General features: G+C 46.3%; 1 protein-coding gene across 3 annotated transcripts in view; it reads right to left on the bottom strand.

Moving 5' to 3' along the window:
- The window catches only part of TTC28 (tetratricopeptide repeat domain 28), a 574,371-nt gene that overhangs the window by 74,368 nt on the left and 473,280 nt on the right, over positions 1–26,723 (bottom strand). For all 3 annotated transcript variants that reach the window (XM_018061050.1, XM_018061051.1, XM_018061052.1), the window contains 6 exons: positions 23,051–24,392; positions 21,276–21,799; positions 17,701–17,810; positions 15,884–16,013; positions 13,617–13,835; positions 11,506–11,671 (listed from right to left, as the gene is read on the bottom strand). In XM_018061050.1, coding sequence (XP_017916539.1) covers positions 11,506–11,671; positions 13,617–13,835; positions 15,884–16,013; positions 17,701–17,810; positions 21,276–21,799; positions 23,051–24,392 — 2,491 coding nt within the window. The remainder of the gene's footprint in view (positions 1–11,505; positions 11,672–13,616; positions 13,836–15,883; positions 16,014–17,700; positions 17,811–21,275; positions 21,800–23,050; positions 24,393–26,723) is intronic.

Here is a 26,723-nt window from a genome sequence, read left to right as displayed (position 1 = left end):
GTCAGAACGAAGTGTTGTTTCTTGTCTCTAACAGGGGATGAGCAGCACACACAGGAATAAAGGAAGAGACAGTTTACAATGATACCTTTGTCTCCATCAGACAGTGTGTTTTTGGAGGTGACAGATCCTTAAATCATTCTGCTTCTCCTTGCTTATTAGCGCTGACTCCTCACTGTATTAGCATAAGGCCATCAAAAGCCAGGAAAGAACATCTCGTTACTTTTGAAGCCTTAACAAGTTTAATGTGTTACTAAGACTCAGAGGAGTTTCATGTGCTGGCCTAGGGGCCAAGTTTTGTAATGTGGATGTAAGTTCAAGGTCTGCACTAATTATCTGATTTAAGTCCACCTCTTTGAGTGTTGAAAATTGTGCTTTCATGGTACTTCATGGGGGTGGAAGTGGGAAGACAAGACCAGAGCAATATGGGAAATAACTATGAAACATGTTCCCACCTGTGTCATGCTTTGCCACATCAAGGATGCCATACTGACCTCATGGTCAAAAAAGGAGTCCTCCTAGCCCCCAGCAGTTCTCTCTCTCTTTTCCTTACCCACTCATCCAGTGAACACTCACTGAGTGCCTCTTAGGTAGCAGGCACTGTTAAGAGCTGGGACTGTAGAGATAAGACACAGTCATTAGACCTGGTCACTGTCCAGCCATTCAGGGACAATACTATTGGGACTGAGCCAGTCTGTCCTATTTAATTTTAGCTACCCAATGAGTATACATCAGACTTCTATGTATCACATGCCCACACTTTTCTAAATCCTGATGGTAGGTAAAGAAGGGGGGAAAGCATGGGTGGTCAGCTCCCAGCAGGTATCCCCTACTTTGTCCTCTCTCCTTAATACCTTCTGCCCTACTCTGACTTCAATCCACCTGTGTAAGCAAATCCTGCCTTCAATGTGTGCTTAAGACTTCCAGGAAAAGCAATGCCCCAGGGATTAGGACTCCAGGGGATCCCACGCTGGCAGAAGAAGAAAGTAAATGCAAACCCAGGAGAATGTGCACGATCTGGAGGTGGTAGGGGGCGGTGGTGGCAGGGGGTGGGGGAACCTGACCCCTGTTGGAACAGAGGATTGACTCCAGGCGCTGGAGTGAGACAAGCCATATGGAACAACGGGGCCTACTGACCCAGTCACTCCAGGTGCTCCTCAGCTGCCAGCATTCTCTGTGGGTTATGATGTGTGTGGGAGCCATCAGATGACAGTGGAGTTTTGGGGAAACTCCTCAGGCAGCAGAGGGCCAAGGGAACTGAAGCAGGAGAAGGAGGCAGGAGGCAGGGAGGCCAGGCTGGTCACCCAGACATATTCTTATAAGAGCCAGCCCAGGGTGGGAAAACCGGAAATACAGGTGAACCTGATTGGGTACCACGTGAGAAGAGGTTTGACTTTGGATGTGGGAAGCCTGAGGTCATTTCCATGGGACCTGCTTGTATACAGGGGTAAGGTCAAGCCTAGAAATCAAGTGAGACACTGGGCAAGCATGCACATCTGTGTTCCTGAGGAAGACGACCTTTCCAAGGGGAAGTCCAATAACCAGATGTGAGCGTGGGGAAATGCCTGTAGTTTCAGAGCAAGAGGAAGATGAGAAGCCATCAGAGGAGATGGAGGAGGGCTTGCAGAGCTTGGCTCACACCAGGGTATGTGCTGCGTTGAGGGGCAGAGAGAAGCAGAAAGTGGTCCACGTCAGATACTGAAGGGAACAGAAGCAGGAAGCCTGAACAAAGATCATCATGTCTCTGCCCATCTGCAGGGGCGCTGCGGGCGGGAGTCTGAGCTCCTGTTCAGCACACGATCACACAGGAGAGACTCCTGTCCTGTCCATGTCCCACTGCATACATGTCTTGCTTTAGATGCGAGCAAGCGGTGAGCCTGATGGTTTTGCTTGGCCTCCTGTGATCCTGGCTTCTGCTCTGAGAAGAGTGCTGTCTGGTCACAGAAAAAATGAGACACAGACACCTAAGCCCAATAGTCTGGCTAAAGCAGAACCACCCCGGTGGACCTACAGACCCAGAATAAGGAACATGTCTGTGGTACATGTCTCTGAAATGTTGAGGTGCTCCATGCATTATCAGAGGCAAACCCCACCAGCACAGTGTGAGCTGTGGTCTGACAGCCAAGTGTGCTCCTCTAAGGACGGCACCTCTTCAGGGCCTCCTTACCACTGTGCTCAAACCGTTAAAGTACAAATGAGATGAAAACAATACCTATTTTAGCCATTCCAAAGAGGAACTTGGTGGCTACATTGAGGTTATTTTCCCAAAGCAAGATAAGTCAAGAGTTATATATTAAATGTCTTAAATATTGATTGTTAGATAAAGCTGCACAGAATCAATCAGAAAGAAAAGACCAGGGAATATCACTGGGGCAAAGGGCAGGATATACAAAGTCAGAGATATTGAGATTTGATTAGCTCAAAGAATTTCTACAAAATTGGTTATGGCAACAGCCAGCCAAGGCTGAGGTGGGCCTGAGAGGGAAGCACTGACTGGACTGGTCAGTGGATTTGCCTTGCCCCTCTCCTCTAGCCCTTGTTCTAACAGAAATGCCACTCCAAGCTTTGGGAACATGAACAAAGGATGAGATGAGACATAAAAGAAGTGTCTGGTGTCCACCACTGTCCCTGCCTGGGCCCCAGGACACCTACCAGAGTCGCCCTTGCCCTGTGGCCCCGGTACAGACATGTCGGCCCCTGGTCCAGGGAAGTCCAGGCCTTTCACAGCTCCAGGCCCAGGGACCCCACACTGGCACAATGACTGGCACAAATGGTGTGCCTTGCATCACTGCTGTCGCTTTTTTGTCCTTAGGCTGATTCTACTATTCACCAGATTATCCCTCCTATGAATAATGGGAAAACCCATATTGAGCAATTTCAAGAATTCTGCTTTTAGAAAATTGCATGAGAAATACAAGAGGAGATTCAATTTAGGCTATTTCAAAGGTCATACAAAAAGACCAACTACACTTATCCTTCTTGCTAAGCTGCTGACTTACGCTAAGAAGCTTACCAGAGCCTTCTGTACTCATTTTGTATTCAGCCTTCTGGAAGGAATCCAAATTCAGGAATCCGGGGCATAAGACCAGAATCTACAGCATGTTCCACTCATTTCTGCAGCTGTGTCTCTTCAAGTGCTCTAATCCCTAACCTGGCATCATGTTGTTTTTATTTTTCCTCTTCAGATGTAGCTGAGCCTGTGTGAGTCACCTCAGAGATAAAGCCTGCCCTTTGGAATGAATCTTGTCACGAGAAGACAGGACATAAGAGATTCAGCTAGGTAAGCCCACCCTATCAGAAAGGGAGCTTGACTTCAGATCTTACAGGAAAGAGGCGAGCCTCTGAAGGCAGCAGCTGAGCACTGGGACGTAGGGACGACATTTCCTGCAACACAGGACAGGGGTCCTCCTCTTGCAATGACCACTCACCAGCTGAAGGCCTGGGCCCTTCCCTTTCTCCAGGCCCCGCGGGTGAGGGACTTCCTCTGCGGGTGAGGGACTTCCTCTGCTAAGAGTGACCTCTCAGCCTCATGCTTCAGCTGGTGCTGCTGCTGCTAAGTCGCGTCAGTCGTGTCCGACTCTCTGTGACCCCATAGATGGAAGCCCAACAGACTCCTCTGTCCCTGGGATTCTCCAGTGGGTTGTCATTTCCTTCTCCAATGCATGAAAGTGAAAAGTGAAAATGAAGTCGTTCAGTCGTGTCTGACTCTTAGCGACCCCATGGACTGTAGCCTCCCAGGCTCCTCCGTCCATGGGATTCTCCAGGCAAGAGTACTGGAGTGGGGTGCCATTGCCTTCTCCGAGATGCTTCAGGCCTAGCTCAAATGTCACCTCTGAGGAAACCTCCTGAACCACTGCCTTGACCCCTGGGGGGCAAAATGAGGCAAGGTCTTTTTCTGGTTTAGACCTTTACCATAGTGTTTCACATATGGCGGATTAATAATTTACACATTTGTTGCATGCTCCACACTGGCAGCTACTGTAAGGCCAAGAATTCTGGCTATTATTCATGCATGCATTTCCAAGCTCAGGATCAGCTCTGGCACAAACTGGGTTACATGCTCATAAAATATTTTCAAAATGGCACTGCCCTAATTTAGGATGAAATTGGAAACTCTTTACGGGATAAAATAAATGTCCCCAAATATTATGTCCACTTTTACTTCATAGAATTCTGGGAAAAAATTTGGGATAAGAAAAAATATTTGATTCGTAAAATAAAACCTTACTAGTCTGGATTAATTGGGAGGTCAGCCTTAATTAGCAATTTGCCAGAATTAGAAAATATCATGAAGACAGCTTTAAACTTTCAAAGTGAAAGTCGCTCAGTCATGTCCGACTCTTTGCAACCCCATGGACTATCAGTTCAGTTCAGTCGCTCAGTCGTGTCCGACTCTTTGCAACCTCATGAAGTACAGCATACCAGGCCTCCCTGTCCATCACCAACTCCTGGTGCCTACCCAAACTCATGTGCATTGAGTCGGTGATGCCATCCAACCATCTCATCCTCTGTCGTCCCCTTCTCCTCCTGCCCTCAATCTTTCCCAGCATCAGGGTCTTTTCAAATGAGTCAGCTCTTCACATCAGATGGCCAAAGTATTGGAGCTTCAGCTTCAACATCAGTCCTTCCAATGAACACCCAGGATTCATCTCCTTTAGGATGGACTAGCTGGATCTCCTTGCAGTCCAATGGAGTCTCAAGAGTCTTCTCCAACACCACTGTTCATAAGCATCAATTCTTCTGCGCTCAGCTTTCTTTATGGCCCAACTCTCACATCCATACATGACCACTGGAAAAACCATAGCCTTGACTAGACGGACCTTTGTTAACAAAGTAACGTCTCTGCTTTTTAATATGCTATCTAGGTTGGTCATAACTTTCCTTCTAAGGGGTAAGCGTCTTTTAATTTCATGGCTGCAGTCACCATCTGCAGTGATTTTGGAGCCCCCCAAAATAAAGTCAGCCACTGTTTCCACATCTATTTGCCATGAAGTGATGGGACCAGATACCATGATCTTAGTTTTCTGAATGCTGAGCTTTAAGCCAACTTTTTCACTCTCCTCTTTCACTTTCATCAAGAGGCTATAGAGTCCACGGAATTCTCCTGGCCAGAACTCTGGAGTGGGTAGCCTTTCTCTTCTCCAGGGCATCTTCCCAACTCAGGGATCGAACCAGGTCTCCCACACTGCAGGCAGACTCTTTACCATGTGAGCCACAAGAGAAGCCCTAAACTTTCAAAGGCTCACTGTAATTTAAAATAAGCCAACGATGAAGCAATGACCAGTGCATGGTTACTTGCTTAAAAGGACAGATATAAGTAGTTTAAATCAGTCTATCAAGTATCGGTTTCATCAGCTAAATATGTCCTAGTTGCAATCTTGCTTTTGCAATTCGCTTGTTTAAAAAGCTCTGGGTTTTTTCCCCCTCTTTTAGCAGAGATGGGGGATGGGAATCTCTTTGGGACTGAATTAATCATAAACTTTGGTTCATTGTTGATCCATGAGCAGCCTGTTTTCACATATTTATTCAGTAATTTTTAATAAAATCATAAGTACTCATAAACCCACCAGCCCAAACAGCTAGAGAGCAATTTACAGCTAATCATCTGCTACCTCCCAAAGAGCCCATTCCCCCCCCCACCTCAGTCTGAGGCAAGTCCCACCCCCAAGCCCACGGCCATCACTCCATGCCTGTCCACTCCACACAAGTTTTACTGCCTCTACCTATATTCCGTTGGATCATAGAAAAAGCAAGAGAATTCCAGAAAAACATTTACTTCTGCTTCAGTGACTACACTAAAGCCTTTGTGTGGATCACAACAAACTGTGGAAAATTCTTCAAGAGATGAGAATACCAGACCACCTTACCTGCCTCCTGAGAAATCTGTATGCAGGTCAAGAAGCAACAGTTAGAACCAGACATGGAACAACGGACTGGTTCCAAACTGGGAAAGGAGCAGGTCAAGGCTGTATACTGTCATCCTGCTTATTTAACTTATATGCAGAGTACATCCGTGAAATGCCAGGCTGGATGAAGCACAAGCTGGACTCAAGATTGCAGGGAGAAAGATCAATAACCTCAGATATGCAGATAACATCACACCTATGGCAGAAAGTGAAGAGGAACTAAAAAGCCTCTTGATGAAAGTGAAAGAGGAGAGTGAAAAAACTCAACATTCAAAAAACGAAGATCATGGCATCTGGTCCCATCACTTCATGGCAAATAGATGGGGAATAATGGAAACAGCGACAGACTTTATTTTCTTGGGTTCCAAAATCACTGCAGATGGTGACTGAAGCCATGAAATTAAAAGATGCTTGCTCCTTGGAAGAAAAGCTATGCCAAACCTAGAGAGTGTATTAAAAAGCAGAGATATTACTTTGCTGACAAAGGTCCATCTAGTCAAAGCTATGGCTGTTTTTCCGGCAGTCATGTATGGATGTGAGAGCTGGACCATAAAGAAGGCTGAGCACCGAAGAAGTGATGCTTTTGAACTGTGGTGTTGGAGAAGACTCTTGAGAGTCCCTTGGACTGCAAGGAGATCCAACCAGTCTATCCTATAGGAAATCAGTCCTGAATATTCATTGGAAGGACTAATGCTAAATCTGAAACTCCAATACTTTGGCCACCTGACATGAAGAACTGACTCACTGGAAAAGACCCTGATGCTCAGAAAGACTGAAGGCACGAGGAGAAGGGGACGACAGAGGATGAGATGGTTGCATGGCATCAGCAAGTTTGAGCAAGCTCTGGGAATTGGTGATGGACAGGGAAGCCTGGCATGCTCACAGAGTCGGACATGACTGAGCAACTGAATTGACTGCTATATTCCTAAAAGCATATTTTGATTTCAGTTGCTTTAACTCTATCAATAAAGATGTCATGCTATAGTTAGTATTTTGGGGACCTACTTTTTTGCATAATATATCTCCAATTTATTTAACTTATTTAATAAGAGGTTCACTATGACCCATCTCTTTTGTCTGCTGCCCAATATTCCATTTGGGGACTAACTGCAGCACTCTTTACTCATCCATTCTCTTACCAATGGCCTGTACTTCCAGAATTTTGCTATTGTTTGCAGTGTGACTCTGACGATTCCCGTTCATGTACAAGATCCTCTCTTTGACATTATACATATATTATGTTATGTGCCTGGGTCAAAGGGTAAGCAACTACTTGGCTCAGAAAGTGATGACAAACCATCTTCTGATGTGGTCATGCCAATCTACTTCCCCAAGCCACATATAAGATATCCTGTGGACCCACATCTCCTCCAGCACTTGGGATTGTCAGTCTTGTTAACATTTGTCCCTTGTTATCAGGCTAGAATCAACTAGAGGTATCAGCATTTATGATCTGGTGTACTCTAAATTAATCAGTGTTTTGAAATAAGAAAATACATTTGATTATAAAAATAACTTTCACTATAGAAAATTCAGAAATATAGAAAAGCACCAAAAGAAAAAAATAGTAGCAGCTATAGTGTATCAAGATTTCATATTCATTTACAGTAATGAAGGAATATTTACCCTATTACAAGGGCAGTCTACAACTGCAATTTATTTAAAGACCCTGAGGAAGACCAGACCAGATCTCCCACTGAACATGGCCCTGCTAGTATTCTAACCTGTCAGCTTAGCACCCTCAAAGTGCCACTGCACTGTCCCAGGTGCCCAGGAAGCAGCAAGGCTCTAGCTAAATATCAGAATTAAAAACTGAAGATGTGCTTTGAAATTCATAACATCTCCCTTATGGGAGGTTCATGTTCTGTACAGTGGTTTCAATCTACGCCTCTTTTGATCTAGGAGGAAGGGACTGGAAGTTCTTATTAAACACTTAACAAAAGCGGTTCTTTTATTTTAAATCCATTTTCAGAAACTCCTTTGTAGCAATGTACTTCCTTTCAGCAGCAAGATGCCATTAAGGAGAACAAAAATGGTCTGCAGAATAACAAGGATATCATGGCCAGACTGTGGGTAATTGAATGAAGGTGGTCCCCCAGGCACGGAGACTCAGTTTCTAGGGGCACACTGTGTACTTTACATCCACTGGAAAAAGGGAATTGGTGAGCCAGCCTAACATGAGCAGAGGGTCTGCTCACAGCACAGCTTCTGGTGACTAAATTTCAGATTCACTGATGTCCCACTCTGGGCCAGGCACTGTGTTAGTGAGAATTCAGAGAGAACACCACACCTGCTCTCCATGGCATCACCATCTCCTTGGGAAGACACAACCCAGGTGACTATGGAACAAGGAAGAATGAAGTAAGTGTAATTGTTAGGACCATGGAGAATAGCAGAGACCTGAGTTAGACGTACAGGGCTCTAAAGGGAGATGAGACTACCTACAGGAAAAGTAGAAGGACAAACTTTTTGGCCAATCCAATATTTTTAGAACAGCTAAACCAATTTATATTCCTAGGGTATGAGACTGTCTACTATATCCACAGTTTAAAAATATTTACTCATTTTATAGATGAGAAATAATTTATCTGTCACTTGAAATGCTTTCTTGAAACTGTGAGGCAGAAACCAGTCTCACAAAAACTCCGTTTTAGTAAATTCAAACCATGCCAACAAAGTATTCAATTTTAATATCATAATTAAGAACCTGAGTTTGAGGTCACAACAGATGAACGAATTTCTAATAAGACTAGTTCAAAGCAACAGGAAAGACCCTCACTTCTGGGTGTTCAAACTGGGATTGAAGCTACTGAGGGCAGCCCCCCAGACTAATGCTGAGCATCAAGCCAGCCCACATCCTGGAGACCCCTGAGGATGCACCCTGATTTGTGAGCTTTCTGCCCCAGGCAGAGGGGAAAAGGTTAATGCAGGAAACAGAAGCAAGTCACAGTGTTTTCCTCTCTCCCTGCCATTGACAAACGGCTGACCTACAACCTCAAAGTCATTTTTCTAAATCAAAAGGCACCAGGAAGCAAACTTAGTCACCCTCCAGTATCTTGTAAAAGAACTGCTCAGGCACAAGCGTTTGGAGTTTAACTATAGTGTCCAACAAGGGGGTGCTGGGAAGTCAAAGGGTAACCCTCTCCTTCTCAGGATGAATTTCAACCTAGGTCCAGGAAAACTGAGATCAAGAGAAGGCTGTACGTTTGCACAGGCTGAGTCCTCTCAGTGGCTGGTGTGGACTGTGATGTCCTGGCTGCGGCAAGGGCGGTGCACACAGAAACCACCTCTGCACGCGTAGGGGTTCAGACGGCAGGTGCTGCACACCCGGGTCCCCTCATGATCTCATCTCAGTTCAAGCTCTGGAGTGTGGTCCTGCAAGCTTGAAAACCTCACGTTATAAATGTGCTCAAAGAATCTTGGCCTCATGGAGCTCACTTCCACCAACCAAGGTCATAGAGCTGCACAGATCAGAATGCCAGTTTGTTATGTACACTTTACATCTGCAAGCAGATGTCATGAGAGACCAAATGATAATCAGAAAGCCTGACAAAAAGCATCAGGGAGGCAGCGTCACCTGAGAGGTCTCTCCACTGAGGGTCACTGCAGACCCTGTGCATCCCGCCTGCGTGGCCTTCACCTAGTTTATTTCTCGTCATCCTTCTGTGCTCAGCTCAAACACACCTTCCTCAAGACTGCACCCCCCTCACCCCCGCAACTCCCAGTGTGGGTTTCCCCACTGCTTACACATTTTCACTACCCCCTGCACTTTTGTTTAAGTGCTGACAGCAATTTCCATTAAAAGACCGTATCTGCTCTTTTTTTTTTTTTCATTTCCCCTCAGAGCAGGAGCTATGCCTACCACCTTGACCACTCTGCCAGATCTCCAGTGGATGCAGCATGTAGTAGGCACTCAAATAAGTGTGGAAGGGTGGGGAGAAGGAGCGCATAATGACTGCCTGTCCACTACGATGAGAACAGCCTTCCGGCGGGACCTGGAGTCCTTTTGCCAAGATTCTCTCTCCCTTTGCACAAGATCAGAAATGGGCACGGCTGAAGTCTGCCCTACTTATGGTCCCTTTCCTGTGTTTCTACTGCTGACCAACCCTTCCCCCCTCATACTTGCTTTGGATATGCAATACCTTTGACTGGGTTACAGGTTAATCAGATTGGTCTAAGCACGTTTCTGTCTGCTAAAGCAGCTCTGTGTACCCTGGTCTAATCTATTTTACGGTCATTTATAGTTGAATCTCGGGGAGTAGCCTTACATCCAAGTTCGAGGGGTTCCCACTCTGTGAAGCTGCTGTGGTCACCACCCCACATGCCAGCGTTAAGGACAAGGATGCTCCAAGATGCTCGGTGGCCGGGGAAGAAACCGAGCAGCAGGGCGCACATATGGCGATGCCTGCTCATGCTTCCCACACACAGAAGCTAGAGATGACATTCTTACATGCTCCGGCTATTGTCTCAAGTATGATATTAATTTTGATAATTGAAAGCAGAACCAGTACTGGCCTGGGAGTATGGCTGAGATTGAGATCATTTTGATCCCAGCTCTGACACCAACTCGCTGTCAGCAAATCCCATTCTATGCCGGCTTCCGTAAATAATGAGTTGGCCTTGATGACCAGCAGGGCCCCTTCCGGCCTTGACAGTCCATTTTCCAATGGTTACTTTCTGTCTAAGAGCTCATCTCAGACTTGATAAACACCCAAAGACCAACCCAGCTGCTGGCAATGACTACCATACACTCGGGAGTCTGAGTTAAGCACCTATCTCTAAAGAAATCACTGCCACATCTTAGGATTTTCATGATTACAAATGAAATCATTCAAGAGAAAAGCAGATGTCCCTGGGACCCGACACCAGCTCACACAGCAGATTCTCTAACACAGATCTTTTCAACATTTGTTAATCACAGAACGGAGGACTGAGACGTCTGGGAAATCTGCCTATGACCCAACTCTCAGGGACTCTCTTCCTTCCATCTTCCCAGAAACAGGGTCCTTGTGGAAATTACTTTCTATATATAAAATATATTATATATATATATATTTCTATATACAAAATAGTCAATTATGATTAAATATTTCCATGAGTATATAACTTCTACAATATTTGCAAAAAACAGCACTTTTCTTCCCTATCCTTGACATTGGAAGTTCAGCTTCTTCACCTCAGCCCCCCAACGCACAGATCCTGTCACTGGTGATAAATTCTCAAACAGGCGTTCAGTTGTAGTGCAAACTCATTATGAATCTGTTTATAACCCAAAAAGCATCTCAATTTTAATTAGCTAATATGTTAAATTCAAAGTCATGTTTATGTTTAAACATTCTACAAACCCCTCTTAGAAAATGGGCATGTCTGATGAGGCCCTTCCCTGTCTGAAAAGAAATGACTGAAAAGAATAGAGACATTCTTCCTGCTAAGGGGTTTGTACTCCAGAGACACATATTTGCTTCTACTGCAGCAACTGTGAATAGACTGAGCACAAGTGTGTGAATTTCAGAAGATTTCTTCAAGTAGGATGTTTATAAAAGAAGAAACAAACAAAAACCCTGGTATCTGAAGGCAGGCCCAGGAGCACCGCTCTCCTTACCTCGAGTAGTAGGACTCCACGCCCAGGGCCTCCCGCACGCTGGCAATGTGCTGCTCCAGGGCCGAGCTCGTGGCTGTTGGAAGGGCTGTGCTGCTGCCCGTCTGGAGGTCACTGGAGTTTTCCACTGTGTTGTCTCCCAGGTAGTGTTCATGAAACTTCAGAATTCCTGAAAAGACAGGCACAGCCAATGTTATACCTGCCTGGGGTATAAGGGAAAGGGAAGGTGGAGGGCAGGGGGCAACAAGGTCAAAGCTATGTGACCAAGAGGTCAAAGACGACGAGCATACTGTCCTCCAAACCATGGGAAGAAATCCTAAAATCCTAGGTCTTTCAGAATTCTGGTCAGTACCATTTTTACAATTTTCACTATCAGGTTTGGTGCATGAAAACAGGGAATTCAAGACAGGGCTTTTGCTTTTGATGATATATATTCAGAAGCTCCGGGGCTGATGACTAGTTCACATATTTTAAAATAGATGCATCTCAGAAGCAGCAACCAGGGAAAGTTCCCTTTGAGAAATGGTGCATGAGCATGCCAAAGGTATATTCTTCCCAGGAGATGCACTCCTGACAAAAACCGTAACTAGCCAAATATAGACCTTTCGTTTCACAAAAGCAAAGCAAAATAAATACACAGCATTAAGGCCAGATAAAAACATTTTAAACCATCTTTAAATAAGACCAACTGGTCAATGGTCATTCATGGATTAAAGGAGCAAAAAACGATGGCTGTATGAAACCAAGGCAGTCTGCAGTGATTTTCTGGCAATAAACACAGGACATATTCTCAAATGGTAATGAGGTGTGTCAGCCCTAGAAAATGCTGGTCCTCTCTGATTGGATTAAAGCCCCAGTGAAAGCTGCAGAGTCTAATTAAGAGCAAAGAGAAACAGAAAGAGAAACAATAGGAGCCTCATTATACATGACTCATTATTACAGGGATTTGGATATGCCACCTGTCAAATCATGTCCCCACAACATAACCACCACGGAGAGAGAGAATGTGCTCGATGCCTCCATTATCAGCTGTATCCTCCTGAGTACCAGGGCCCTCCATGGGCTGGGATACAGAGATTCAGCCCACTGTGTCTGACACTCACCAAGTCACCACAGACATCACAACTCAAAACTGTTAGCATATAAAGGTCAGAGGCAAGAATGTTCTTTATGGGAAGCCTATGGAAATGTGGAATTAAGGGGGAAATTACAAAGAGTAATCCTGAGGCATGGAATGTATAGGCATTCTCAGAATGTAATTAGAACCCAAGAAACACCTCAGAGCTGTCATCCAGCAATCATTTTTTAAATTAAAGGGACAGAGAGGTAATCAAGAAAAGCTTGTCAGTTCGCCTTGGCAGTTGAACGTTCTGAAATTGGCTTACAGATATCCAAGAAGCTCATTCTTCAAGATTCCCAATTATAAGATCCACTTCCCCAGTCAATAAACTCTAATTGGATCTGGTGTGTCTCCAACATGGTAAAACCATCAGCATTTTATTATGCAAAAAATATGGCCCTAACAGCTAATTAGTGGTTCTGTACTTAGTGAAGCTGTTAAAAGTCTGAACATTTAATCCTGATTTAATCAAAGGGGATTTTTATTTCTGAAACAGATTAACAAATGAACTGGTTAAAAATGGGTTTTGCTAAACTCAGACATTTCAAGCATGAGACTTCATTGATAAACTGTGATAGAGTTGCCATCACCATTTCAGTCTCTTTAACTGGACCACAACAAAGGGTCACAATTATTAAATCATATCTAGAAAGAACTCATTAGGACTTACAGTTATCGCTGTATTAGCTAATGAACAACAGTTGCCTAAAAATAGGGCTGCTGGTGACATTAATCCTCCTGTTCTTAGTCTTCCTTAATAAATGCTTCCACATTCACCAGCGAGGAGCTGTGGTTTCTTGGGGGAATGAAAAAGCTGGGCTGTCTTATTAATTGAATGCCCCACCACCAGCTACCCACTGAGGCTGAGGTTTCGCTGAAAGCCAACATTAGCTCCTGGATCTGATCTATGGTAACGCATCTCTCCCACCTCTGTTCATTAGACTTTCACAGTCTGCTGTCTTAATTGCCCTGTTCCCAAGGAAAGAGGTCTTACCTGCCCCAGGAGCAAGCAGCCAGCTGTACAGGTAGCCCGCCGCCAGGGAGTAGTAAAGCACGAGTCCCCTCTGGCCGTTAACCACCTCTAAGATCTGATCGATAGTGACTGGGGAGTAGGGGTCAGAGTCCTGCTGCCCTGTTTGCCGTTCCACCAGGAGATCTGCAAACGCCCTTGTCCGTCCTCTTTCTGCCACAGCCAGAGCTTCATCATGATGGCCTAGGAGACAAAGGGATAGGCTGGGAGTCCACAGGGAGTGTGCTTATCAGAGAGGGCCACCAGGTCCAGCGAGCCCGGCAGGCGGAAGCCCCACGGCCTCTGCACCAACACGTGGCAGACTCTCAGTCAGACTGTCGAGTGCGCCCCTGCCCCGGGGCCGCATGCAGGGGCCACTCTTCTCAAAGCCCCAGGTTCAGATCCCGCACTCCTCAAAGCTGCCGGGCGTCCCTGTCTGACAGCCACCTCAGGAGCGCTGCTCATGGCATCCATCCTCACTTGCCACTCTCCCTCCTCACCCCAAGTTGCTCCAGGCCTCCTGGCTTCTGACCCCGTCCCCTGGCTCACTGGACCTGATGTTCTGCTCTCTGGCTACCCTCTCACTTTCCCGCTCTGCTTGGTTCCGATTTGGTCGTGACAGTTGATCCCTCTGGACATGGTCATCTTTCTGTTTCTCCTCAATGCAGCTCCTCCGTGCATCACATTGACCAGCCCCGTTTCCACATCTCCCACCAAATTATACCTTTGTGTCCTTACACATGCTGGTCCATCTGCTGGAGTGCCTTTTCCTCTGTCACTTGAAACAAGGGCTCCTGACAGCTGTCCTGACTATCTCAATGACTAAATGAGCCCCTACACGTGGAGATGCCTAGTAGGCAGCATTCAAAGCACGGTGTATATATAAGCGACATTATAATCGCTGGGAGTTTATACCTTATTCCATTCTGGGGTCCCATACACTTGCTTCTTATCTCTTCTAGTTCCCACAGGCAAAGGGTTCAAACCTCTGAGGTCTCTAATTCTTTGAAATTGCTTCTCTCTTTCCAGTTTTTCCTCAGCCTTTTGATCCAACCTCTAAACCCACTTTGTCTAAAAAACTAGTCTGTAATCTAGTGTAAAAGCTACTGCACAAAAATGAGAGCATGAAAGATGCACCGACATCCTTTCAAGTGAAGATTGTTAGAAGAAACACAATGCAGAGGGTTTACTTGCAATCGCAAATGTACAAACAGAAGAGCTGCTAGAACGAAGGTCCACAGAGAGAGTGGGCAGAGGCTGGAGGCCAGACGCCACAGCTCCAACAGCACTGCGAGGACGCCGCTTCCTGCAGTCCGTGCAGCAGCAGATAAGCAGGGATTTGCATGTGTGCATGCAAATGTCTCCTCTTACTCTATTAAGTTATTAACTGGAACAGCAGGGACGATTTCTGTACACACTGGAAAATTGGCCCCAAAGTGCTAGACAGACTGAACACTGTGATTATAACAGATAATAAACTGTAATCCCAGGCAATAAGCACAGTTAATAGACACATTTTTTAAGGGGAAGTTTGAGTATTCATATATATATAAAGCAAAGGACAGGTTATTGGTGAGGCCTTAACAACCAACTTCAAAGACATTGTTAATTCCAATGGACACCTACTTAACCCAACTTCTGGGCTGCGGAAAATGGTCTGCAGAGATAGGCAGGCCTGAGGAGAGGCAGAGCTGGAATCAGATGACTGCCACAGTTAAGCTAGGTAAGGGTAGGGGGTGCTGCCCCAATGCAACGTGGCACACCAGCCCAGGAGAGTTGTCACTGACAGTGTCACGGCCACGGGGCAGACAGTACACATATTTACTAGACAGCAGCATTAAAGGATGTGTGGCAATGAACCAGGGAAGACGCCAGTGACTTCTCAGGGCCTGCCCCCATGTACCGATGGGCAGCGGGAACACCTGCCTCAGGCACCCTGTCTCCAGGACACCTCCTCTGGCTCCTGGGTCTGCCTGCCAAGCCTCTTTGTTTCCACAACCAAATCAGACCCTCCTGGACCCCCAACTTCCATCTGCTGATGAACTAAGAGCTTCCAGAGGTCAGGAGCTGGGCCTTCTTGACCAGCACGCAGCACAACATTTGTTGGATGTATGAACGAATTTTCAAAGGCTAGGTTGTGGTTGTGGCTTCAGTTCTGCCATGACAACAAATTGTATTTCATCACGGTGCTCACTAAGTGACTCAGACACGGGGTGCACGCTCGGGGTAGAAACCCCACAGCTCGCTCTCACCGAGGCTGACGAGCACTCGCTGCAAGGCCTGGTAGGAGGACGTCTGCAGGTCGAAGAGGGAGAGCTTGTAGTCCGTGCTCAGCTGCGCCTCGTGTCGGATTGTCTCAAACAAGGCTGATGCCCGGTAGAGCTGCAAGGGGGGAAAGAGAACATTATCCATCTTCCAGAAACTACGGGCCAGCCGTTCCCTGACTAGAGACCACTGCTGCTCACATCTTGGTATACCGTGGGAAAGCTGTTTTCAGAGTCTCCATTTCCAGACCTGAAAAGGCATCAGTTGGATCATACTTGGTAAATTACAGTTTGTATAATCAATTTTTGATAGACAAGAGGATCTAAAAGACAGGGGTAATAGACTCATAGTCTGAAAGTTGCAAAAAAAGATCAGCTATTAATGCAATCAAGTCCTGATTTTGATTAAAACAAACAAAAAGCCTCTGCTCTTGTCATCAAGCCGCTGTAATTCACCACCCCACACCTCCCAGTGCAGAAGGGCTGGGGAGGGGGGATGGGGGTGGGGTGGAGGGGGGTGGGGAGGGGGTGAGCCCGTGAGGACAGCTGTGCTCTCAGGAGGAGGAGGGGGCTTTGTGCAGGCTGTTCTGAAGCAGATGTTGCTCTGCACAGCTGTGTCCACGCACATGGATGCCCCAACACCAGACACACAACGCCCCTAAGGAGACACTGTCCTGCTGCTCTCTTGGCTTTTCTGTCAGTGGGACGAGGAGGCTTTTCTCTGATACTTACAGGCGGGAACAGTATCAACGTTTAAATTCATGCAAATGTAAAGAACAGAATTCTAAGACTAAGGGACTGAGACCAGGCAAGAGGAACATACTCCCGACCCTGCCACAAATTTGCTGGGGGACTTTCAGCAAGACTCAGAGCCTTGGCTTCTTCTCTATAAAGGGATGGTTATCACTCTAGCTCACAGGGTTTTTGAGGAATACACTCAGTCAGTGAAAGTACTTTGAAAACTATAAATCACTGTATCAATAAAAACTTTAATATCTGAAACCAGAAAACCAGAGGATTAATTCTTTAAATTGTAAAATGTCATAAGTTCAGGCACATCATGTCCTCAATCCCAGGAGCACCTCAGATGAGAGCCTGGATTCACCAATCCTGGGCCCCTTTGCTAGCACAGCACCCTCCACGGTAAGGGCTGCCTCAGCGGCTGAGCGCTTGATTTTCAAAGCCATCTCACAACTCCTGCAACGCGACAGAGGGATCTTTGACTAGAGACCACTCCAAGGATCTTTCTAATTTCCAGAGCCAGCCTAAGAGGAGATTTCTCTTCAACTGTTGGTTGAACATATGCAAAAACATGAACTGTGTGTGTGTGTGTGTGTGTGTGTGTGTGTGTGTGTGTGTGTGTGTGTGTGTGTGTGTGTAAGAGAGAGAGAAAGAGATGGGCGGGGTGGGTGGGGGAGAGGGAGAGAGAGGAGAGAGAGGGAGGGAGAGGGGAAAGAGGCATCTACTGATATAATTAGAAACCTACAAAGACAGTAAATCCAATAATTATGAATTCTTGGATTACTTCTGTCAAAAAATGTATGTAATGTCATATTAAGGTTTTATGAGGAACAGCAGCACATAATACAAGAATTCAAAAGAAATTATTGAGAAATCAAACAAGTGGACAAGTCTTTACTATGGTTCAACATGTCTAGGCTGAAACAAGCTAGATATCTTGCATGTCAACCCAAGAGTACAAGTCAACACCTTCTGACAAATGTCATCACTGTTAGGATAGTAATCTCAAGATCTTCCACGTTTCTAGAAACAAAATCTACTCAGAAATGTGTTCTCCTGCTCACCTGATGTTGGGCCTCCTCCAGATTCCCGCTCGCCCAGAGGGAGAGGCCAAGACCATGGCGAATTTTGGCTTCATCTTCTCTTCGGCCTAGCTGCTCTGCTAACCTTAAACCTGAATTCAGAGAGAGAAATTTTGAGGACGATAGAAGACAGACAATTCCACCCTGTCAAGGAGTTCTAAAGGGTAATTCTGCCTCAGGTGGATATAAAGATTGTCAGCAACCCAGCGAGATAAAATGCAGGACAAGAGCAGACTCAGCCAAGGCAGAGTAAGCATTCTTATCAAATTCTGTGTTAGTAGCGACCTTTCCAGGTCACTCCAAGATGCCCCAGCAAGAGCTCAGGCAATGGCTATCAGCAGGAGACAGGCTTGCAGGGCAGGCAGAAACACAAGCAAATAGAACCCAACTGGCTGCCCTCCCCACTGTGAAATCCCTAGCTTTGCAAATGAAAACTCCAGGCCTATAAACGTATTGAACCCAATTCTCTGGCTGGCAGTAGTGTTTCTGACGCTCCACAGCCAAGCACAGAAGCCAGCTCAGGTCTCTCCTATCACCCCGTGCACAGCATCCAATCAGCATTGACAGGACACACATCGGATGTCCTTCTGGAAGCAGAATGCTCGCACTGCCTGACCCTGCCTTCTGTTACTGATGCCACTGACGCACTTCACATCCGATCTGCTTTCCCTTTAAGGCTGAGACTTCGATGTGCCTCAGTGGGGATGCAGAACAAGTGCTTTTGTGAGTCAAAAGCTTTAGATCAGACTGTCCTCATTCTACTGGCCTTCGGATAGGCACCAGCAGTTTGGGTCACTTACTCACAGCAAGCTTCTGGATTTCAGGATGCTGGCAACCTCCAGGGCTTTGAGCGAGTCAAATCTGAAGGCAACCTTTTATTGTGTGGGTCACTAAGCAGTTCTCAGCATCACTCTGCCCTCGTTACCCTGCTCTCTGAAATGAGAAGTCAGCTTGTGTCGAGATGGCAGGAAGGGCCCCGTGCTACAACTGTACACACAAAGGAAGGGCTTCCTCTTTCTAATCTAATTCAGGGTGAATGGGAACCTGCATCTGAGCATGCTGGGCCCACTCAATTTCAGACTTCTGGAAAAGAATCGAGTCAGTTGAGAGGCTAATAAAAGTGAGACTCGGGTTCAGGCTCCATAAAATATCATGTATCTCAAAATGCACATAACTCAGAAAACTTAGTAACAGCATTTTACATTTGAATCATGTCACTGGGTAACAAAAACAATATGTACTTGTAAATTATTCACATTTTAAAATACTTCATAGAGTAGGAACAGAAATAGAAGAAATGGTTCTTGTGTGAAAACCAGGAGGAGGCTGGTTGTTTTAACCTTCAACCAGCTAGCCCTATTCCCTCTTCAGGATTGCTCTCCTTGTCAGGCCAGGGCCTCCTAGCTGGGAGTTCACTGTGGCAGCCCCTCCAGAAGCTATGTTCTGTGCAAGCAGGGACTTGACCATGCTCCCTGCTGGATCCCATAGTGGGGACCCTCCCTGGTCCCATGGTCACAAGTTCAACAGTGAAGAGCAAACACGGTAGACACGACATCTGTGCTATCCCAGTTTCCACCTGCTTCTGCTCTGAGGATCTGACCCAGCCATCCGGCTCTCCTGGAGCCGAGTTGGCTCTAGCTCCCTTGCTTTATTTGCAAAAAGAGAAAAAACTGGATGAGACCAGTGGTTTCAATCAAGGGTAACTATACAACCCACAGAGCTTGTTCAAAGGACTCTGACCAAGCCCACCTATGAGATTCTATTGCACATGGGTGGTGTGATGCTAGTCCACAGCCCCTTCTGAAAGTCAGGAAAGAGAACTAAAGTGGTTTCCAACTGAACTGTTCCCTCTTTGCAAGAGGCTGAAGACCCAACTCAGAGCACTCAGAAAGCATCCAATAGGGGTCCTGCACCTATAACAACTCATGTGAAGAGGCGGATGGGCCCAAGAGGAACATCAGGCTCTGGGGTAGACCACATCCACTAAAAAGACACTGAGGAGATGCCACAATAAGAATTTGGATCTCTGCAAGACTTAAAATTACAACAATAAAAAAAAAAAAGCTTTCCATAAATCTAGAACTATGTTACAATATCTCAGGCAAAGCAGCTGCTTCATGGAAATAATGTTTCAGGAAAAACCAAAGAACACAGCTGAAAGGTTGTCATTCGCTAGGTCTGAATTTAATAGTTTTCACATATTCGACTGAAAACTGCCCCCAGTCTGTTAGAATTTTACCACAGTCTAGTTTCAGGAAACCAAAAGCCAACTCTCGTATTTAATGCATTGAGGCAGAGCTCCCATTGAGCGGGAGCCAAATAATGTCTGGGGAGTGGCTTACAGCCTCCCAGTAACCTCTCAGCCTGCAGGCCAGGGCAAGACCTGGTCTGCACAGAGGACCACCCTGACCATCGGCTGCTGGCCCGTTCTCCGCTCCGTGTGCTGTCTCTCTCTCCCAGCTCCCAGCTGGGGCTCAGGAGTGATCGTGGACGCGACTGCGCCAGCCTGGCTCTGTTCTAGGAGGCTGTGTGGGGTCTCATGCAGTTCCTGGGGTCAAGAAACCTGGGCTGAGCCCCACACCACCACTGACTGACCACGCAGTCAGGATGAAGCCACTGCACTCTGAGCCTCAGGTCACTTAGCTGCCAGTGGGAATGAAAAGATACACCTCTCAGGGTTACTAAGAGAATTAAATCCAATTAGATAAACTATGTATGGAAAGTTTTTTGGAAAGCACACATGAGCGTTTTTGCTGGAAATCAGTACCCCTTTCCTTTTACTCAAGAGCCAAGAACACTGCGTCTGCTGTGCTCCCTTCCAAGGTCCTGTGAGAAGAAGTACTTTGCAGGAGAATTTTCGGAGTGGAGGGCAAACACACTGCCGCAGGGCTTCTGCACGGTGAGGGAGGAAGCACCACAGGACCACCTGTGTGCAGGTAGCCGCATGGAGCCTCTGCCAGAGAGGGAACAGGGCCAGGGGAAGTGGAAGCAGGCACTTTCCGGGCCGGCCTGAAGCAAGCGCACTGTGGCGCCAGCCCAGCCCCGCGGGTAACCAATCCTGGGACACCTGGCTGACAACTTGAGCGACCCTTAGACAGATGCTACTGGATTAGACCCTGGCACCACTCTGAAATGGACTTCTACACAGTGCTGACGCAGCTCATGTATTGTCTAGTGCACAACGGGCTCGGAACCGCTGCGCATCTCCTGATGCAGAGCATTAAACTGTACGCCTTAAAATCTAACTTCATCTTGTGGAGAAGGTGTTTTTCATTCAGTGGAGGGCTCTGAAAGGCAAGGAGGGTATCAGCTCCCTGGACAGATGGCTAGCAGAGTGAGACAAGCTGGGTAATGCATCCAAGAGAGAGGAAAGAACTGTGAACTCTTAAGGAGCACCCAAGGGGCAACACTGTGGTTTTGGAGTTGAGCTGATGATGTAGCCTCTGAATCCTCACTCCAGGTCGAGATGGTCACTCACACAAGTGCATTTCCTCCTGGGCAGACTGTGAGCTCAGACTCAGAGTAAATCGAGAAGCTGCACAGACCTTTCCACTTACCTTCCTGCAAGTACATGACTGCCTGGGAGTAGTTTTGCAGAGCGTGATGCGTCCTTCCAAGGCTGCTGTAAGACACTGTCTTGGCCACCAAGTCATTCATCTGTGCAGCAATGCTCAAGTGCTGTTCCTGATAGACCACGGCTCTCTCGAAGGTGCCCAGGGACTCATAGGTCAGGCCCAGGTTCCCATAGGCCCGGCCCTGGCACGTGGGGTTGTTGGTCTCCTCGGCAATCTGCAGATCCAGCTGGTGGTACTGCAGGGCTGTATCGTACTCTCCCATCTGCTGGTACACACCCCCCAGGCCACAGGCCGCGTCACTTTCCAGAGCTCGGTCCTTCATCTCTCTAGCAATGTTCAGCTGGCGTTCAAGGCAGGAAATGGCTTGTTCATAATTCCCTAATTGGCTGTGCAGACTTCCCAGCTCGCCATAGGCCTGGGCTTTATTAAAGGCCTCCCCGAGCTCATGGGCGACCACGAGCCTCTTTTCAAAGCACACCAGGGCTTGCTGCAGGCTCCCCATTGCCCTGTGGGGATGTAGACAGAAAAGCAATGATATTATTTTGTGCAGGTGCAGACATGCTAAAGCCCCTGAGAAAATGAAAAGCATTTGTCACTGTCACTTACTATAGAAGCTCTTAACTCCTCTTCTAGCTAAAATCTATCATGTGCCCTTAGAGTGAGATGCAGGGGAATTTCATAATCTGGAAAGCAATTCAAGAGTCATCCCTTAGTGACCTTCCCAAGAGCCTGAGATTCAATGGGATATACACCCCAGAGGAAACATAAAATATATTAATAGGCACAATGATAGCAAGTGAACTGTTTGGTTCTTTGGGCCTCCCAATTTCCACTACTGCACAGACTATGTTTTTGAAATCACTTTACAATGGCGATAAATCTTTCACCCTGAGCTTCCCAGAGCACTCTGTGGGTGATGATTTAGTCTGACCCTTGCCCTTCCTCCTCTCCAGGAGCCCTAATCCCCTGCCTGTCTGGAGAGGCCATATATTCTGCAAACACAGACACCTTCTTGGGTTCCCCACACCCAGGAGGAAAGCAGTGCCTTGGCCGACAGTGTGTCTTGTTGGGCTGCTAAGAGATGACATGATAAGAGGGAGAAGGGCGTGGACTCTGGCAGCAGACCAAACCAGCTGTGTAGGACATGTGGATCCCTTTCCCTGAGCTTCAGTTTCTGGATGCTGATAAATCCCACATCCGGTAGCCAATAATGATAAATGTAGACTAATACACACTGCAAGAAATATTAAACAGGATGTCTACACAAGGTGCCTAGCATGATGATAGTATATGCTCATTCACTCCCCCTCGTTTGAGGTGGCTTTCGCTAAAAGCAACGATATGGGGTCCAAGTAATTGGTGGGTAGAGATGTTATATTAATGAACACATTCATATAATGTGAGGGGCAATCAGAAAAGGTAAATTAGATTGATTCATTCATCTTTCCCCTTCCTATTCTCTCTTTCAGTCTGCTCATTATGATGCAGTCAGAAAGGCACTGCATTTGGAGTCAGAGGGTCCTGCGTTAAACTCTCAGCTGTCCCTTTCAAGCTGTGTAACCCTGGACATAAACTCTGGGCTTAGCGTCTTCCTCCATGACACAGGGTAGAAATACCCCTGCTAAACCCACGGAATCCCTGGAGGAAGCGAGTGAGCGGTGTGTGGAGCTGCTCTGCAGTCAGTGCACTGCCATGTGGACATAACAGCTGCCCCTGGGGCAGGTTTACTAATCACACTTGTCCTCTGTCATTTTTACCTGTGTCCATTTCCCAGGCCTCGGTAAGCCTTGGCTTGGTCTTGCATGCGATTCAAACTCTGGGCAACAGATAAATACTGTTCATAGTACTTGATAGCTTCCTCATAGTCGCCCAGGGCCTCGTAGCAATCCCCCAGGTTGCCGTAGGCCCGGCCCCTGTCGAGCACAGACTCGTTCCCACTCAGCTGCTGCAGCATGGCCAGCTGCTGCTCGAAGTAGCCGATAGCTTCTTCCATCACATTCATGTTCATCTTTGTGATGCCCATGTTGCCATAGACCTGGGCTTCGAGACTTGGGTCCTTCAGCTTCTGCCCTAGATCCAGCTGCTCTTCGTAACACTTGAAAGCCATTGTGTACTTCCCCAGGGCCATGTAGACTGCGGCCAGGTGCCCATGGGCTCTGCACTCTCCCGGCAGGTCACTCAGCTCCTGATATACCTCCAGCTCCTGTGTGTGATAACCCAAGGCCTTGTCGTGTTTCTGGATCATTCGGTATGCAGTGCCCAGGGCTGCATACGCACTGGCCTCCAGTCTCCTGTCCTTCACGTGGTGAGCCAAGCCCAGCTGCTGCTCATAGAATTTTATTGCACCATTGATATCTTTTTTACAGATGAATATATCGCCCAGGTTCCCCAGGGCTCTAAATTTAGCCTGGGAATTATTCAGGGACTGGGCTAGGGACAGTAGGTACTTTTGACACTCTTCAGCTTTGCTGAAATTCAGCAGAGCCTTGAACGCTAAGCCCAAGTTGCAGTAAGCTTTTGCTTGACTCAATTTGTCGTGAAGGTCTTTGGCCAGGGCCAGATCCTGCTCATAGTACTTTACCGCCTCCTGGTAATTTCCAAGGCAGTAATGGGCATAGCCAAGGTTGTGGCAGACCTTCCCTTCTCCCTCCATGTCTTGAAGGTCAGGAGCAAGCCGGAGGTACTGTTCGTAATAGGGGGCGGCCTGGACGTACTCCCCTCGAGAGCAGTGGAAGTTGCCCAGGTTGCTAAGAGCCCGCGCCTCGCTCTGGATGTCTCGCAGCTCCCGGGCGATGTTCAAGTGGTTCTGATAGTGCTGTAGGGCCCGGTCGTGGGCGCCCAGTGCCTGGTAGGCCACGGCGAGGTTCCCGTGCGTGGATGCCTGTGAGGCGCGGTCGTTCACTTCCATGGATATCTGTAGCTCCTGCCGGTGGTACTTGACCGCCTGGTCGTACATGCCCAGAGCATTGTAGGCATTGCCCATGTTTCCATAGGCGCGGCCCTGGGCGGCGTAGTCGCTCAGCTCCTGGGCGATGCACAGGTGGGTCTTGTGGAGTTTCAGTGCAGTGTCATAATCACCTTTCATCTGGTGTATGATTCCTGAGAAAGAGCACAAAAGAAAAGGGTTGGAACGACTGATTAGCAATAAAATGTAATTTGCAACTCGATTTATACTCCAACACAATCCAGATGAATTAAAGAATTTAAAATAACAGAAGGTAGAATTAAATATTTATCAGCTCTCCAGAGGGGGAATAGCTTTCTAAGCTTCAAAGCAGCAGGAAAAAAAAGAAAACAAAAAAAAACACAAAAAACACTGACAGATTTGGTTACAAAAATAGTAAGTTTTATACTATAAATAGATGCCTAAAATTAAAAGGCAAACACAATACTGGGAAATATATAAATCATATACAAAAAATTCAATAGCTATTGTGTGTAAAGATTTAACTGGGTTTGATTAAAAAAAAATCAAGACCTTAATTTACTGAAATAGGCAGACAACTCATAACCAAGGAAATACAAAGAGTAACCACAGGGGAAAATGTTAATTTCTTTTAATAATCAAAGAAATGCAAAATAAAGCAACTCTGAAGTACCATTTTACTTCTGTTAAATTAGCAAACAAAAAATTTAAACAATACCCTGTACCAATGAGGTGGTCCTGAAACTAGTAAACCCATCAACTGCTGGACATAAATGGGAACAGCCTCTGGAGGAGCGGCGAGACAGCCTCACTTCCGGTGCTGCTCAGGCCCTGCAGTCCTGCTCAGGGGAGTGTCTTCTAAGGAAATCCTCAGAAGTTCTACGCCTGACAGTCTTTACTGCAGGGTTATGGATTAGTGGAAGATCAGAAACATCTTCAATGGCAAACACTGGGGGTTGTATAAGTACATTTCGGTACATCAACTCAATAGGGGATTATGCAGTCATTAAAAAGATCATTACAAAGACTATGAAGAAAAACAGGGAAAAATGGGTTCTTGCAATAATGTTAAGTGGAAAAAGCAAAGAACAATGCTGCATGCTCCCTGTACAATGATGAGGAAAATGAATGTGTGCACGTGGACAAGACCTCAAGGGGATTATGGAAAGATAAAAACAGTTGCCTTGTTAGGTGATGGGATTCGAATGACTTCTGTTTCAAAATTTCTTCTAATTTTGCTATCCAGCTTTTACAGTCAAAAATAATAGCACTTCAAACAGTTCTCATAAACTATGTTATAGCTGCTAAGCTAAGCGGTTGTTTTTACAAGCAGTTCAAAATGAGATATATCATAAATACCATAAATATAAAGCAGTTGCAAATGAGGGATATCATAGAAGGAACTTGGGAAGCACCTTTAAGGACAGCCTGGTTCATTCCAGTTGGGGCTGAATGGGAGATATAGAAGAGGCAAAAGGATCTAGTATGCAAACAGGTTTCTCTCTGCCCTTGGTTTTGAATATGCTTTTCTATTCATCAACGTGTGAACTTTGTACTGGTGACCAAAACCTGCAGAAGTATAAAAACTCAAAAACACCAAGATGGCTTCTCACTGAAATGTCTGAATTGAACATAGAGGCATTGAGAAAGCAAGCTATCAAAATCCAGCCTCTGCAATTTGCTTATCTTTACAATACCTTTCTTTCCTTCCTTCCTTCCTTCACTCACTTACACACTGACCCAGCAAATATTAACTGAACATTTATTGTGTACCAAGCCTTGTGGTAGGCAACACACAGGGAGAGAAAGGAAGACACAAGTCTGCCCTCAGAAAGCACAAAGGGTCATAAGGGAGACAGTCATGAAAAAAATACTGCCAACATACACAATACAAGCTGAAGTGAGCAGGGCGTGGGAGAGAGAGGAGCATGCCAGGGCCACTCCTTTGCTCCTGACTCCCTGCCGCAGAGGTCTGTCCTGCCCCAGGGGTTGTGCCTGTCTCTGGATCCAGCCATCCGTATGACATTAACTGGATTCAGGACACTGGATAAATCATTTAGCCTCTTTGAGAATTTTTTCAGTTCATCCATAAATTGAGGAAAATGATAATCTTGATACCACTAGGATAGTAGTGAGGATCAAATGAAATGATGTATGTGCAAGCTCACTGCAAACTATAAAGTGAAATTCAAATATTAGTTACTGAAATTACTATATGCTTCCAGGGAAGGGAATTCTCAAGGTGGTAGAGATTACACAAACTATGGTAATTCTGTGTATTTCCTTGTATGAGCTAAATATTTCAGTTTAAAATAAGCAAATTATGGTACTCTATATGATGGAATAACATGGTACCATTAAAAATGGTGAAGTAGAAGTTTATATATTGACATGGGAAAAAATAAAATGTATTAAGGGGTTATACGGGCTTCCCCAGGGCTCAGCAGTCAAGAATCCTCCTGTAATGCAGGAGGTGTGGGTTTGATCCCTGGATTGGGAAGATC

The sequence above is a fragment of the Capra hircus genome, chromosome 17, assembly GCF_001704415.2.
Source record: "Capra hircus breed San Clemente chromosome 17, ASM170441v1, whole genome shotgun sequence".
Taxonomy (NCBI): domain Eukaryota; kingdom Metazoa; phylum Chordata; class Mammalia; order Artiodactyla; family Bovidae; genus Capra; species Capra hircus.
This window is presented reverse-complemented; position numbering and strand designations above follow the sequence as displayed.